Source organism: Anguilla anguilla, chromosome 8 (genome assembly GCF_013347855.1).
Source record: "Anguilla anguilla isolate fAngAng1 chromosome 8, fAngAng1.pri, whole genome shotgun sequence".
Lineage (NCBI taxonomy): Eukaryota > Metazoa > Chordata > Actinopteri > Anguilliformes > Anguillidae > Anguilla > Anguilla anguilla.
Genome location: NC_049208.1, coordinates 25,015,208 through 25,031,508, shown reverse-complemented (window position 1 = coordinate 25,031,508; position 16,301 = coordinate 25,015,208). Strand labels below are relative to the sequence as shown.

The 16,301-nt window shown below is 46.7% G+C and overlaps 2 protein-coding genes across 3 annotated transcripts in view; both read right to left on the bottom strand.

Annotated features, from left to right (window-relative positions):
- Positions 1–482: 482 nt before the first annotated feature.
- On the bottom strand, positions 483–4,921 carry LOC118233601 (probable G-protein coupled receptor 139). Its single transcript, XM_035429389.1, has 2 exons — positions 4,561–4,921; positions 483–1,670 (listed from the first exon to the last, which is right to left on the bottom strand). The coding sequence occupies exons 1-2, from the start codon at positions 4,643–4,645 to the stop codon at positions 610–612; spliced, it is 1,146 nt and encodes a 381-aa protein (XP_035285280.1). The 5' UTR covers positions 4,646–4,921; the 3' UTR covers positions 483–609.
- Positions 4,922–5,037: 116 nt separating this feature from the next.
- Positions 5,038–16,301, bottom strand: part of yrk (Yes-related kinase) — a 30,541-nt gene continuing 19,277 nt past the window's right edge. The window contains exons 4-13 of one of the 2 annotated variants that reach the window (XM_035429386.1): positions 15,995–16,097; positions 15,548–15,646; positions 15,365–15,468; positions 14,683–14,832; positions 11,654–11,818; positions 9,430–9,609; positions 9,160–9,236; positions 8,221–8,374; positions 7,193–7,324; positions 5,038–6,725 (exon numbers count right to left, since the gene is read on the bottom strand). In XM_035429386.1, the coding sequence (XP_035285277.1) occupies positions 6,517–6,725; positions 7,193–7,324; positions 8,221–8,374; positions 9,160–9,236; positions 9,430–9,609; positions 11,654–11,818; positions 14,683–14,832; positions 15,365–15,468; positions 15,548–15,646; positions 15,995–16,097 (1,373 nt within the window). In that variant the 3' untranslated portion in view covers positions 5,038–6,516. Of the gene's footprint in view, positions 6,726–7,192; positions 7,325–8,220; positions 8,375–9,159; positions 9,237–9,429; positions 9,610–11,222; positions 11,379–11,653; positions 11,819–14,682; positions 14,833–15,364; positions 15,469–15,547; positions 15,647–15,994; positions 16,098–16,301 lie in introns of both variants that reach the window. The other variant, XM_035429388.1, reaches the window with a different exon arrangement.

The following is a 16,301-nucleotide window of genomic DNA, read 5'->3' as shown; positions in this document are numbered from 1 at the left end:
CATTAAATCCAATATCCAGGCTGGCTGTGTTTACCTTTATCACATCAACACTGGCGCTTAAATGTAGGCTACTTCACAAACATGCAAACACTTCACTTGTACACGCAAAAATAAACATCTGCGTACAAAAATTAGATACACAGACACACAAAATTACACGTGTGTATGCTTGATGCACACACATTCAAACAGGCGTTAAAAGAGTTGGATGCACACACGTCACTGCTGTACCCTGGGGCGCGCTCCAAACGCTGTCACAGCCTCGCGGCTAGAAGCGCGATCGAGCAACAATGAGTCCGTTCTGCCATCTAGTGGACTGTCAGGGAAGTTTCACATAGGGACGCTTGATAATCATGTAAGACTCCTCATAAGTCTCTGAAGGACAGGAAGTCATTGAGAACAAGCTGTACTGTGAGTTTTTCCCAGGTAACCAAGGACTAAAATTAGAATGCTGTAAATTTTGCTTCAAGAATTAACTGTATTTAGGGTAAGTTCAATGACCCAAAACATAATCACTATCCTCCTCAAGTCCCATTACCTCCCATTCAGCCCGTCCTGCTAACATTCTAGCACGGAGGGGTGGGGGGGGGGGGGGGTGGGGTGCGATGTTCAGCTCTGCCATTTTCCGTGGTCATCCGGAACCTCCTGGACCAGCCACACCTCACAGGGTTGACTCGTGGGTGGACGTTGGGGTCGCTGGGGTCGCTGGGTGCAGCGGTTGCTCCAGGGGTATCGAGACACTGGGCTGCACCTGCAGAGTCGCCTCAGGAGGGCGAGCGTCTCGCGGCGGAAACCGGACGAGAGGAAGCAGTAGAGCAGGAAGTGAATGACCATGCTGAGCCACTGCAGCATCAGAGCCGCGCCCACCGCCACCCCCAGAGCCCCTTCCACCCTCCTGGCCTGCTCCAACAGGGCGGCCATTATGCCCTGCGTCACATAGTGGGGGAGGTTGAGGAAGACCATCACCAGCGCCACCACGACCTGGATACGGCCAGACCGTCGCATCCGCGACCCGGCGTCCCTGAAGGGGGCGCTGCTGCGCGGGGCGACCAGGGAGCGGGCGCGCTTGTGGAAGTGGAGGGACAGGAGCACGCTCAGAGACAGCGTCAGGCTCATGGGCAGCCAGCTGGACAGCAGCAGGTAGGACCAGACCAGGCCGGGGACGCGGGGAGCGTGGAGAACCCGGCACCGCGACGACAGCAGGACCTGAGACACGTTCCTCCACAGCAGCGATACGGGGGTCCAGCTCTCGGCCTCGTCCGTCGCCTCCGGGGCCTGGTACAGCCAGCAGTAGGGGAGGCTGAGGACCTGCGAGCCGAACGCGGACGCCAGCACCAGCACCAGCGCCACCTGCGACCGGGAGAGTCGGCAGGAGAGGCCCGGTCTCGGGCCCCGCCCCCGGGACACCAGGTAGCGCTCCAGGGTGAAGGCGGTGACGATCCACTGGGAGCTGCACTGCGTCCACTGCTCGTTAAAGGTGACGAAGCCACAGAGGAGGCTGCTAGGGGCCCGGGAGGTCACAGACTCCTGCCAGCTGGCCCCAACATCCACCAGCCCCCCCAGGACCATGAAGACTGTGTCCACGAGAGCCAGAGAAACCAGGTAGATCACTGTGCTGCGCGACATGCCACAGCGCTGAGAACAGAGGACCACTATGGACAGCAGGTTTGCTAGAGGTGAGCAGAGGGAGGGAGGTATGAATGAGGGAGAGAGAGAGATAAACAGAGATAAAGCAGAGGTGGTATCGGGGGGGAGAGAAAGAGAAAGAAAGAAAGAAAGAGAGAGAGAGAGAGAGAGAGATTGGTCAATTTGTCATAAGATGACAAATCAGTCATTCATCCTGCCTATCTTTATATAATTATATTTTAAAAAGCAGATTTCCTCCAAGCACTTTGTTTACACTTGGCTTTGTGTTAATCTTAAGGTAGATGTGATTAAGGTAGTGACACAAAGATCCAAGCACAATAAGAAAGCCATTTTGCTGTATCAGAGTAGACAATCATTTTGAGGCAGGACTGGGGTCGATTCCATTACAAGCCTGTCAATTTATTCATCGCAAAGTGGCCATAATGTGCCATAGAGATTTTTCAATTAATTTTTTACATTTCTATACATTTCCTGAATTTATTTATTCATATCTACATACATTTATTTTCCATTTTAATTGAATTGGCTTCAACCCTGTTGTAAGGACATGAGAACACATGTTTGCAATGTCTCCAGTCCACAAAGAGAAAGAAATAACAACTCCTTACTTCATGTCCGAAAGTCTATGGTCCAAACCTTTTGTTCTGAACTCTATGCCCAACATAAAATGGCATGTTTAATGATTGTGCATGCTTAAATGGGGCATTGAACAAGAAGGCTGCATGTTCAAATCTGGACATTTCACTTGAATTGCTTTGTTGAATGTCTGTTGATATAAATTGATAAACTTGTACAAGCACATTGCTCAGGATAAAGGCTTTTCCCTTGCAAATGTCAATATTTCTTTACAAAATTGTCATTTTTAACCATTTGTACTATCTAATTGTAGAATGCTTTTAATAAATTCATGTAATTGGTTACACTGATAGGAATTATAATTCCAATCTTTTTTTCCCCATACGCACTATCTGTTTACAGTCATTGTGGAGTAACAGTTTACATATACATATATATGTACAGTGAGCTCTATAACGTTTGGGACAAAGCCATATTTGTTTTTCTTCCTTAGCATAGCAGGCCCTTTGTGATTACTGAGCTCAGCAGTGCTCTCTTTCTTCTTAATGATGTTCCAAACAGTTGATTTTGGTTAGCCTAAGGTTTGGCCTATGTCTCTGCATTGGCACAACTCTGGTCCCCATGCTGAAAACGCCAGTAACAAAGGCAATCCAAAGCCTTGAATTAAAACTAGATATTGGAAGCTCTCTTATACCTTCACCAAAGAAGCAATTGAACACACCTGACTTGTCCCAAACTTTATGGTGCATATGGAGAATCTGAACTTTAACCACATGTGCATTGTTTGATTGCAAATCTAAAACAGTGGAGTACAGAGCCAAATCAAGAAAAAATATGTCTGCCCCAAACATTATGGAGCTCACTGTATATGTGCCTTCATTACTGAGTACATCTCAGTGAATGTTGATCAGAGACACTGAAGACTTCGGAACAGCTTCTGCAGTCTCGTTACAGCTCATTTAAATGGGTGGTTGCTTCACAACAATCGTGCAATTGTACACTGTAGATGGAAACGGTGACTTTTCCATTCAATATCAGTGTTTACCAAGAGAGGAGCCATACTTTCTATCTCATTCAGTTTGTGCACCCAATATTGTAGGCACATACAGGTACACACACACACACACACACGTACACTGAACAACGGCACTACTACACCTACGTTGTGGGAGATGACATTTGTGTATTTAGATTATGACTGTGGTCGTCTACAGATGTGAATACTCTGTATTTGTTTCTGTCATCATTTCTCTTTGTGTTCGAAAGTATCAGCCTGTGTAAGTTGGTTGTAGCTGTGCTAGTACATTACTGGTTTTTTAGATGTTCTTGTCCAACTTCTGCACAGTGACAATGCAGCCTATTACATTGACAATATATGACAGTTTTACACAGTATCCATTTATGCAGCTGATACATACTGAAGCAATTTTGGTTAAGTACCTTACTCAAGAGTAAAACAACAATGTGCTGGGAATCAAATCTGCAACCTTTGGATCACAAGCTCAGTTCCCTAACCATTATAAAACACTGCCACCCTCATAGCAGTACTGAAATTAACCATCAAGGGTCGACAATCAAGACAGGAGGGGCCTTCTGCAGAAAGAAGGCAAATGGATCCACTTCTTACTCTACATGCTGTTGTCTCTAATGGTCTAATGGAGGATATGATCTGGATTAATCCTCTTTCTTATGAATTCTGATCTCTGTGTCATGTGGGGACTTGAAAAGCAACTCTAACAGAGTTAAAAGGTTAAAAGAATGTTTAGAGTTGAGCATAAACTCTTGTTAGATTTCACACTAATAAATTCTGTGTATTCGCTACATGTTAAGATACATGTATGTATGCATATACATGCATTTTTGTATGTCGTGTTTGATAGCTCGGTGTACTGCTCTCCTATCTTCACTCTCTGTCCCTTGGCTATGCGGTGTGCATCATGCTGGATTTCAATAGCAGATGGACAGCTCACACATTTCAGCTTGAATAACATCAGACCTGTTGCAGCACATTAGTGACCACTATACTGAGTGCGCATTTCCACACGTCTTTATCGACAGCTCATTTGGCCACTGGTTCCGAGTTCTCCTCACACATTGCGCACGTCATGCTCGGCACCATAATAAACAGACTCTAATCCTCCATTCGCCACATACAGTTTGCTTGCATCCTTTCTATAGGGTTCGCAGCTGTGTTAGCACGCATGTGGTGTGTGTGGGTGTTTGTGAGCGCATGTTAATGAGCACACGCGTGTGTGTGTGTGTGTGAGAGAGAGAGAGAGAGAGAGAAAGTGGGTGAGTGGGTGCCATTATGTGGAGTATCTGAAGAGTGGTACTTACATGGGATTCCCAGGCTAGCCACCAGTATGTAGTAGATTCCCTCAGAGATGGAGAAGGGAGAGTTATGGTCCAGGAACTCTGCCATTTCTGATCAAGACACCACATACAACCACAAAAATAAAACTAAATAAAATAAAATAAAATAAAATAAATTTACAGACTAAAACACAATGAACGGAACCCCACAAACAGAGGATCACTCACAGTCCTCTGGGGAGTAGGCTGTATGTGAAAAGGACAAAGGGAGTGGCTTAGAAAAGGCAGAAAGGAAAAGGTGTGTGTGTGTGTGTATATGTGTGTGTGTGTGTGTGCATATGTGTGTGTGTGTGTTTGTGCATGTGTGCTTGTGAGCGTGGGAGCTGTACATCTGGCTATAGGAGCAAACACACATTGCTTGCCCTCTTGCATCTGTCCCCGCCCACACCTGTCAGTCTTCAATGTGCGTGGGACAAATAAAGAGACGGACCCTGCGGTGAGTTTCTCTGGAAAAGCCTTTTACATAATGTACACCTGAAAGCCATAAGGCCACAAGTCCTCACTTAAACAGGGAAAAACAAAATAACCAGCATTAAAAAAACATTTAAATCAAATCAAATAATCACCTTCATCACATAATCATAAGGCAGAGATATGATGCCCTTTAGGGTAAAAATGGTTCCCAACTAAGCAAATAACATCTTTTTTAGGCCATTGGAAAGTTCTAGAGCATTGAGGTCTTGCGGTCCTGACAGGTTGTAAATGTCCTTAACATGCTTTTAAAATTTTTTTTTTAAATTTTTTTTTTAAATTGTGACGTGAACCTATAGCTGGAATTATATGATTTTTCGTAAGAAATGAAAAACAAAATGATAAAAACACTGCTACAGCATTGCCACAACCTTACCACACTGTTGGAGTAACATGTGCTAGCAGTGTTTTTCCAAATATTACTGGGCACAGCAAGGCACAAGTGGCACTGTAGTCATGTAAATGGACATTTATATAGCGCTTTTATCCAAAGCGCTTTTATCATGTGACAAGATGCCTGCCCTTTGACCTCAGTGACTCTTTATTCTGGGAGGTTATATAGCACAACTGGCACAGGACAAATAAGACTACAATAAAAGCATGTATTAAATAATAATCACACTTATACAATATCAAATAAACATTAATCACAAAGATAAAGAGCCCTCTATTGAATTATAGCACTGCATGATGACTTTGTTCCCCCAACCCTTATTTATGAAAGTTCCCAACATTAAGTAAAAAAAAAAAAATGAAAGGAGAGCAGAAATAAAGTGACATATTTGCATGAAAGGCTCCATAGTTCTCTGTCTGCAGTCTGTGCAGATCAGATCCACACTCGTTCTTGGGCAGGCCGAAGCAACAGAGCTCAGAGCAGAGTCCAGAGTAACAGAGTCCAGACAAAGTCCGTCCATCTAAATCAAAGGAAAGAATAAATCTGAAGGCTCGGTATCCATTGTTCTGTGCCCATGGATAGCAGGAGAGAGAAAAAGAGAGGCTGCTTGTTCAGGACTCAAGGTCTCTACGGCAACAGGAAACAGGAGTGGGAGGGAGAGAGAAAGGGAGGGAGAGAGGGAGGATAGAGAGAGAAGATTTATGGCAAGACAGGGTAAGCAGGAGTAAGCAGAGAAAGAGGGGAACAGGGAAAAAAGAAAAGTTTTAAAAGAGAATAAATGAAATGGAGAAAAGAGGAATAGAGGAGAAAGGCAGGTAAATGGATTGGAGGAGGAAAGAGAAGGGGAGGGAGATGCAGAGCAGCAGAAAGAAATATCACAGTGGTTGAGGCTAAGGGTAAAGAACTGAAACTGCTTGGAGCACAAGGCACTCTTCATTAAATGTTGTGCAAGGGGGGCATTTGGAGGCGAGGGGGAAGTTTGGGGGTGGGGGGGGGCGTTTGGAGGCAAGGGGGGCATTTGGAGGCGAGGGGGGCGTTTGGGGGGACGTGCCCCCTCACAGGTTCTCTCCTGGCTGGTACTGGGGTTCTGTGGCAGTGAAGTAGTCCTCCAGGAAGCTCTGCAGGTACTCAAAGGTGTGCCGCTCATCCGCCTCCTTCCTCCAGCACTGCACCATCAGGTCATGCAGCGAGCTGGGGCAGCCCACCGGGCACGGCATGCGGTACCCCCGCTCCACCTGCTCCAGCACCTCCCGATTATTCATCCCTGAAGAGCACACACACACACGCACACGCACACGCACACGCACACACAGCTCAGTTTAGGCACCTACACAGATACTTATTTACACATACTGTATTTTGCCAACTTGAGTGTGTGCATGTTACATGTAGGAAGGACAATATGTGAGCATTGGTGGTTCAGTGGTAGAATCCTTCTGTTACCCATGTTTTCCCTTCTCAACCATTCATGCATTGGTGGTGCAGTGGTAGAGTTCTCGCCTGCCCCGCGGGAGGCCCGGGTGCGATTCCCGGCCAATGCAATCTACCCTTTTCCTGCTGCTCTTTCATTCGTATGTTAACACCTTAACAACCGCCACCGCCTACCTATATCGGCTCAAGTCAAAGCCCATTGGGCACCTAAAGGGACACCGTGAGCGTGTGTGTGTGTGTGTGTGTGCGTGTGTGTGTGCGTCTGCGTGTGCGTGAGTGTGTGTGTGTGTGTGTGTGTACCTGGGTATGGCACACGGCCCTTGGTGATGAGCTCTGTGAGGAGGATGCCAAAGGACCAGACGTCAGACTTGATGGTGAATTTGCCAAAAAGTGCTGCCTCAGGTGCTGTCCATTTGATGGGAAACTTCGCTCCTGTGACGAACAGCGACACATTTCAGTCAAACGCAACAGAGCTGCAGAGCAGGCGAAGGATGTTTCATTGTTTTCTGTCTCCTCTCTCTTTAGCCATCTGCAGTCACAATGAACTGCCCTCCTGAAAGGCGGCTACTTAGCAACAGTTTGGAAACAACAATTATTACGCTACTATTCATGGCATATATGTGGTGTGTTTTTCTTAATTGTGTTTTAATTGCCAGCGGACACAATGTATAAACAGGGTTATATTTGCATAGCATATTAAATTCCTGTTGAAAAGCTTTGCAGTGATGAGGATACTTCCTTCTCCCACAGTCAGTGTGGGACAGCAGTAAAGGTGGTGTCCAGTTTCCACTCCAAGTTTCTACCCAGGACAACCAAGGTTACATCCATGTGTTCTTTTTCTGCCACTCCTCTGCATGGCCAGTCTCACCTGAGCCTAATTTCTCTGGACAGTGACTCTCACCTGTCTGAGTCTCTGGACTGTGACTCTCACCTGTCTGAGTCTAATTTCTCTGGACTGTGATTCTCACCTGAGTCTAATTTCTCTGGACTGTGACTCTCACCTGTCTGAGTCTCTGGACTGTGACTCTCACCTGAGTCTAATTTCTTTGGACAGTGACTCTCATCTGTCTGAGTCTCTGGACTTTGAATCTCACCTGAGTCTAATTTCTCTGGACAGTGACTCTCACCTGTCTGAGTCTCTGGACTGTGACTCTCACCTGTCTGAGTCTAATTTCTGTGGACTGTGACTCTCACCTGTCTGAGTCTCTGGACTGTGACTCTCACCTGTCTGAGTCTAATTTCTGTGGACTGTGACTTTCACCTGTCTGAGTCTCTGGACTGTGACTCTCACCTGTCTGAGTCTAATTTCTCTGGACTGTGACTCTCACCTTGCCGTGCTGTGTACTCGTTATCCTCGATGAGTCGCGCCAGGCCAAAGTCTGCAATTTTGCACACCAGGTTGTCCCCCACCAGGATGTTGGCGGCACGCAGGTCCCGGTGGATGTAATTCATCCTTTCTATGTAGGCCATTCCAGCTGCAATCTGGACAGGGAGACGGACAGACAAACGCAGGCATTCAGCTTACTCACAGACTAACTGCTGGCCTTTGAGCAGAGCGCACAGTGTGGTTTCAAGAAGTACGGCATGGAAATGGCTGCTGGAATGAAACATGGAATTTGTGAGGGGGGCGTGGCTATAAATGTATATGGATATGATAAGGTAGTGGTGGTGTAAAAAGGGTGTCGCTGTTAGACTGACTGTGAGGGGGTGGGACTGTAGGAAGGGGTGTAGCTGTAAGGGGGTGGGACTGTAGGAAGGGGTGTAGTTGTAAGGGGGTGGGACTGTAGGAAGGGGTGTAGTTGTAAGGGGGTGGGACTGTAGGAAGGGGTGTAGCGGTAAGGGGGTGGGACTGTAGGAAGGGGTGTAGCTGTAAGGGGGTGGGACTGTAGGAAGGGGTGTAGTTGTAAGGGGGTGGGACTGTAGGAAGGGGTGTAGCTGTAAGGGGGTTGGACTGTAGGAAGGGGTGTAGTTGTAAGGGGGTGGGACTCTGTGATGGGTGTAGCTGTAAGGGGGTGGGACTGTAGGAAGGGGTGTAGTTGTAAGGGGGTGGGACTCTGTGATGGGTGTAGCTGTAAGGGGGTGGGACTGTAGGAAGGGGTGTAGTTGTAAGGGGGTGGGACTGTAGGAAGGGGTGTAGTTGTAAGGGGGTGGGACTCTGTGATGGGTGTAGTTGTAAGGGGGTGGGACTCTGTGAGGGGTGTAGCTATAATGGGGTGGTTGTAGGAGGGGTGTGGTTGTCAGGGGTGGGACTGCATAGATGCAGGTACCTGAGCAGCCATGTCCACAAGCTGTGGCAACTTCAGAGCCCTGCCTTCTCCATCCTTCAGGAAGTCCAGCAAGCTTCCTGTCCACACACAAAGCATTACTGCTGAGCCAGACAGAGAGCACGCTTGCATGTGCGTGTTTGTGTGTCTGTGAGCATGAGTTAGCGTGTATGCACATGAGTACATTTGCAGATCTAGTCTAGTTGTGAGTTTTTATAGGGCTGTACTGTACACATTTCTGCGTGTGTTCAGTGTAGACATTAGTATTCGCACCCTGGCTCATAAACTCAGTGATGATGTAGATGGGCTCCTCTGACACCACGGCGTACAGCTGCACCAGCTTATCGTGGCGAAGGCGCTTCATAATCTGGGCTTCCTCCAGGAAGGCCTCCGGAGACATCGTCCCGGGCTTCAGCGTCTTCACCGCTACCTTTGTGGTGCCGTTCCACATACCTGCCACAAGGGGAAGCAGTGGAGAGGAGGTGAGTGCGACAGAATAGCCATGATCCTCCAGGATTCCTGCATATGCTGCTCCTCCTTCCAGTAAAGTTTGAGAGTGAAAGCGTCTGCTAAACTGAACCTAGGTTACCGGTTTTTAAACAAGGCCAGAGAATATACAAATATAAAATGGGCACATACAGTCTTGGTTGATGAATTAAGACCACATACCAATTAACTGTGGGACCATTTTTGAGAAAGTTACTATCAAACCAGTATTGCATGAGAATTTTAGGAAAACTGCCCAATGACCGATAAGCTAAACCCGATATGACAGCCATTTCCTCAGCCAGAGCTCAGTGGTGCGGAATAGAATTGATTGAAGTTATAATGAGTCTGACTTTATGTGCTCTGATCAGTGTAAGCGTAATTGAGAGTAAGTAATGGCAGACAGAAGGAATCTGATTCCTTCAGCACAAGAACACAGCGGGGTATTTCAATGAGAAATTACTCATTACCTCCGCTATTATTTTTTTTAAAGAAATCTCACGTTAACATTAGTCCTCACTTATCTGAACAACCTCACAGAAGCCGATTAAATGTTAAATTAAGCTGCAGAGTAGAAGCTACATTTTCAATTGAAGAGAGGCCAAATAAGTAAAATGTACTAGAACAATAATGGTGCTACTAAAGAATCATAATTCTATGTCCTTCTGTTTACCACTGCACACAAGCAAACTATACTCACCATTAGACCAGTGGGTATATTCAAGGCTGTAATTTGAATGAATGTAGTTTTTTTGTAATTTATCCTTTCTACTGTGCTGTCCTATATTGTGTTGTTACTTGGCTGATTAAATACCTTCTACTTGAATGAAGAAATATTTAATATTTCTTAGTTGTTTTATGGCACTAAATGGCTGTGCTTGTCTCCTTGACTATGGGAAGTTCATCCGATCTGGAATGAGAAGCAGCATAAACAGGGAGATCCCACAGCAGGATGGACGGACGGACGGACAGATCTGTGACACACGGACACATAGGCATGCAGGAGAGGGGAGTATGGAGGGAGAGTGGAGGCAAGGAGGAGGGAGTGTGGGGGGGTGCATGAGAGGAAGGTGTCAGATGGGAAACTGAGGCAGAGCTGGACGTTGTGGAGGCAGGGCTGGATGCTACTGATTGCCAGGCACAGGTTCTGGACAGTGCGACATTAGCGGATGGACAGGGCTGCTGTGCGCTGTGGACAGTGCTGAACACTGAGGACGGCTGAGATAGCTCTGCAGAAAGCCAGGTATTCCTGGACAGCGCTGATCATTGGAGACAGCTCAAGACAATGCTGATCACTGATCACTGGAGACAGAGCAGGACAATGCTGATCGCTGATCACTGGAGACAGAGCAGGACAATGCTGATCGCTGATCACTGGAGACAGAGCAGGACAGCGCTGATCACTGATCATTGGAGACAGAGCAGGACAGCGCTGATCACTGATCACTGGAGACAGAGCAGGACAATGCTGATCGCTGATCACTGGAGACAGAGCGGGACAATGCTGATCGCTGATCAGTGGAGACAGAGCGGGACAATGCTGATCGCTGATCACTGGAGACAGAGCGGGACTCTCTCACCCATCCAGACGTCCCCAAAGCAGCCATGTCCCAGCTTGCGGGTGAGCTGGAGGGTGGTGCGGGAGATCTCCCAGGCGTCTCGCCCCAGCCCCATGGTCTGGGGGGTGGAATTGGGGCAGGGCTTGGTCAGGAAATAGCAGAGGCCATCGTTATTGCCTGGGAAGGGGGGGTGGTGAAGGGAGAGGGGTGAAATGAACTGGAGTCGCATGCAATGATGGGGGGGGGGGGAGGGGGTTAAGAGGGAGGGAGGGAGGGGCAGCAGTACATCTCCAGGAAGGGTAACTCAGGATGCTAGGGCACGGCCCCAGTGGACCTGCACTAACAGGCCCCACACATGGCTAATGGATGACTTCCTGTTTTCCTGGAGGGACTGTGCAACCCATTCCCTCGCCCCCTCTGGTGCACATTCCACACTGCAGTGTGGTTCCTACCCATCCAAACTTCCCCAAACTGCCCATTCCCCAGCTTCTTAATGAGCTGGAGAGACTCTCGCGGAATCTCCCACACGTCCTTTGTCTTGACGGACAGGTCCGCCAGCTTGGGCATTCCCCGACGACAGCTGCCAATCAATCGACAGCACAAGCCTGCAGCACGCTCTGTGATACAGGGTCCACGAGAGAGATACAGACAAAAGAGCAAAAGAAGTAGCGAGAGAGAGAGGCAACAAAGAAAAAAAGAACCCAGACAGTGAAACAGAGGCACAGGAGACAAAGGCAATGTTACACACAACCAGGCAGGCAGACAGTGCACCCAAAGCAGCCATAAATCTACAAATCCAATCAGCTCACATCAGTTCTGCCTGAGGTGGCTTGCGCTAGCAAAGCACACCATCAGTGAAAACACACAAGCATATTCGCTGGATGTGTTCTCAAGCACATGCTAGTATTCTACCTCCTAAACGTAGAAGTACAGATGTTCATGTCTGACGAATCACCGGCCATTTCTAGAATGCCTGGCTACAGGAAGTGAACAAATAATAGAACAAACGCTGAAGTCACTGAACGGGATGTTGAGCCATCAACAGCGGCAAACATGGCCTGTATGCACGTAAGAAAGCGTGCACTCTCTCCACAAGAAAACGTGCATTCTCTCCACAAGAAAACTTGCACTCTCTCCACAAGAAAGCATGCACTCTCTCCACAAGAAAGCATGCACTCCCTCCACAAGAAATCATGCACTCTCTCCAAGAAAGCATGCACTCCCTCCACAAGAAATCACGCACTCTCTCCAAGAAAGCATGCACTCTCTTCAATAAGGAAATCAATTAATCTACTTTCCAGAAGTAGAAAGCCATGCCTCAGCCATCATTATAAAAAATTCTCAGTATGGCACAGAGCTGGTGACTGAGAAGGCTGTGGCATATGCATATCATCAGCGCTCTGCTTTTCAAACCTCTGGGTGACTGCTCTTGTTCTGCGAATGCTGTCTACATACTCACAGGCACACATGGCATTGCACTATACCAAGGGTGTACGTTTCTGAACTAGGTGCAGTAACAATCTACATCCAGCAGGGTGCAGTAGTGCAGTCTATGGCCTTCGAATGAATGATGGAGCCACAGAACTGTGGGTGCGGCCCATTGTCACAGTGGGGGGTATGAAGGCCTGACTGAAGTTCTAACTGAAATGTAGAATTATAAGGAGATGCTCACCCACACCTGTAACCTTCCTTCACTGCATTGTAAGATATGGTACAAAACATATTCATGCAGTAGTGCCACTGTGAGCCTTATGACACAATTACGGACAGCGTTAGAAAAGCGGCTGTGGTTAATACAGTCAGACAAAGAGTTAGACAGACACTTAACAAAAGAAGTGAGACAAACACAGGTCCGGTTCTGATAACTCTGTTTCTTCTACCCGTAAAACCCTCACTTCAGTGCAGTAACACACACTGCTGAGCCCTAACCTGAGTACACTAACAGACACTGCTGAGCCCTAACCTGAGTACACTAACACACACTGCTGAGCCCTAACCTGAGTACACTAACACACACTGCTGAGCCCTAACCTGAGTACACTAACACACACTGCTGAGCCCTAACCTGAGTACACTAACACACACTGCTGAGCCTTAACCTGAGTACACTAACACACACTGCTGAGCCCTAACCTGAGTACACTAACACACACTGCTGAGCCCTAACCTGAGTACACTAACACACACTGCTGAGCCTTAACCTGAGTACACTAACACACTGCTGAGCCCTAACCTGAGTACACTAACACACACTGCTGAGCCCTAACCTGAGTACACTAACACACACTACTGAACCCTAACCTGAGTACACTAACACACACTGCTGAGCCCTAACCTGAGTACACTAACACACACTACTGAACCCTAACCTGAGTACACTAACACACACTGCTGAGCCCTAACCTGAGTACACTAACACACACTGCTGAGCCCTAACCTGAGTACACTAACACACACTACTGAGCCCTAACCTGAGTACACTAACACACACTACTGAGCCCTAACCTGAGTACACTAACACACACTGCTGAGCCCTAACCTGAGTACACTAACACACTGCTGAGCCCTAACCTGAGTACACTAACACACACTGCTGAGCCCTAAACTGAGTACACAAACACACACTGCTGAGCCTTAACCTGAGTACACTAACACACACTGCTGAGCCCTAACCTGAGTACACTAACACACACTGCTGAGCCTTAACCTGAGAACACTAACACACACTGCTGAGCCCTAACCTGAGTACACAAACACACACCAGCAGGAAGACACAGGAGCAGAGGTTCACACTAAGACCGGTAATAGAACAACACAAAATGAAGAAGAGCCACCTTCCATCTGTTGCAAACAACTATTTTATAGATAATTTATGAACCCCAACCTACCAGGGAGACAGTCACCCTTCAGAACATGATTTAAAATCTGAGGGGAACCATAAATAAAATGACAAAACATCAGTACATTTGAGCAAAATAGGATGAATAATGGATAAACACATTTACTATGTCGTCGATGATGATGATGATAAATTAACAAATTCTAGATCGAGAGGCAGAGCTATATTTCTCTGTGAATGTCAAACAAGTTCAGCTGAATCAGTAAAACCTTTGATAGCTCAGTTTAAAAAATAACAAATACAATAAAAAGGTAGATTTAGCTCATTTTCATGTAAGAATACCTTGTACACAGCCTACGTTCTATACATTAATGTAAGAATACACTGTACCTGGCCTAAGTTCTATACATTAATGTAAGAATACACTGTACCTGGCCTAAGTTCTATACATTAATGTAAGAATACACTGTACCTGGCCTAAGTTCTATACATTAATGTAAGAATACACTGTACCTGGCCTAAGTTCTATACGTTAATGTAAGAATACACTGTACTCGGCCTAAGTTCTATTTGTTATTCGTTAATGTAAGAACACACAGCACCTGGCCTAAGTTCTAATTGTGAATCTGTTCTTCTTCTCACCAGTGTAGTGCTCCACCAGCTGCGGCACGGTGTCGAACTGCGTGCGGGTGGTGATGTAGTAGCCTCCGTTGTCCAGCTTGCGTATCTTATAATGCTTAACGTGATCTCCTTTTCCATCATCCCAGTCTCGAATAGACAGAGAGTATGCACCTGAGAGACAGAGGGAGACTGACGTTTGATTCAGTTTCGCACATGATGATCATTTAAACTGAACAACACTTGATATGTCAAACAAAATCAATATATAATAAAAACAAATATATTTATTCTTGCATATACATTGATTTGGAGATAGACATTGATTCAATTACACATGCATGATTATTATTTAAACTCAAAAACACTGAATATCTCCAAATCAATATATAATAAAAGCAACATAGAAAGAGCTAAAAGAAGATCAGAATACGGGGAACGGGGATGTAGAAGGAGGCGGAATTGTTCAGTATTTATATCAATGCATCGTCAACGATGTTAGAGCCATCTTTAGTCCTTGGTGTTTCTACATGATGTTGAAATTTAGATTCTGTTCTATACTGGCAACCTTTTCTCTTGTCTCCCACACAACAAGTTATGGTAGCACCTGTCACTTTTAGAGCAGTACTGTCAGATGTAGGCCCTGGCAGTCAATCTGGACATCAGCGGTATGATAATTCCATAAATTGACTGGCGCCCTCCTCACCCTTGGTGGTCTCGCTCTCGCGGATGAGGAAGGTCCCACGCGGATTCCCTTGCCCCAGCAGCTGCCGCTCTGCGTCCTTCCGCCCCATCTTCCCAAAATACCACCTGGGGAGACAGAGGTACGAGGGTCAGACCAACTGCAAACCCTAATACTGTACCGCCAGCCTATCCAAGTCCTACTCACTCCTCTGCCTGTATGGAGTCCACTGGGGCCACGTAGTTGCTGGGGATGAAGCCTGAATTCCCAGTGTCGAGAGAGCGAGCTTCCCACCAGTCCCCTTCCCTGAGAAGGGAAGACAGCACTGACCACTACAATCACCACGGTTACCGTAGCCATGTGTCGCCACAATCACCACGGTTACTTTAGCCATGCGGAGCACTCCACCCTGTAAAACAAACACTGAAACTCTTGTAAGACAGGAGTCCTTGACATCAAGCTTTATCACGCACGCACGCACGCATACTCACACAGGTACACATGCACGCACACACGCACACACACACGTGCATGCATGCACACACACAAACACACACATATACATACACAGAAAGAGAAAGATGCCCACATAGATGCATGCATGTGCACTCTCCCTCTCTTTCACACACACACACACCCCAGTGTAACACTTACGTGTTGTTGATAATGTGAAATTTCTCGCCCTTCCGGAAGGACAGGTCATCTTCTGTGCGAGCCTCATAATCGTACAGGGCAATGAAGAGCGTCACACCTCCACCTGCACACACGCACATACAAGCATGCATACCCACACACACACACACAGACACATATAAACCCACATAAATGCACATACACATACAAACACACACATGCCCACACAAACAAGGTGAACAAAAATTATATATCTGAATATATTCCAAAATATGTCTCTATATTTATTAGATTTATTTCTGCCATATTTTTTTCAATCGCCACATTA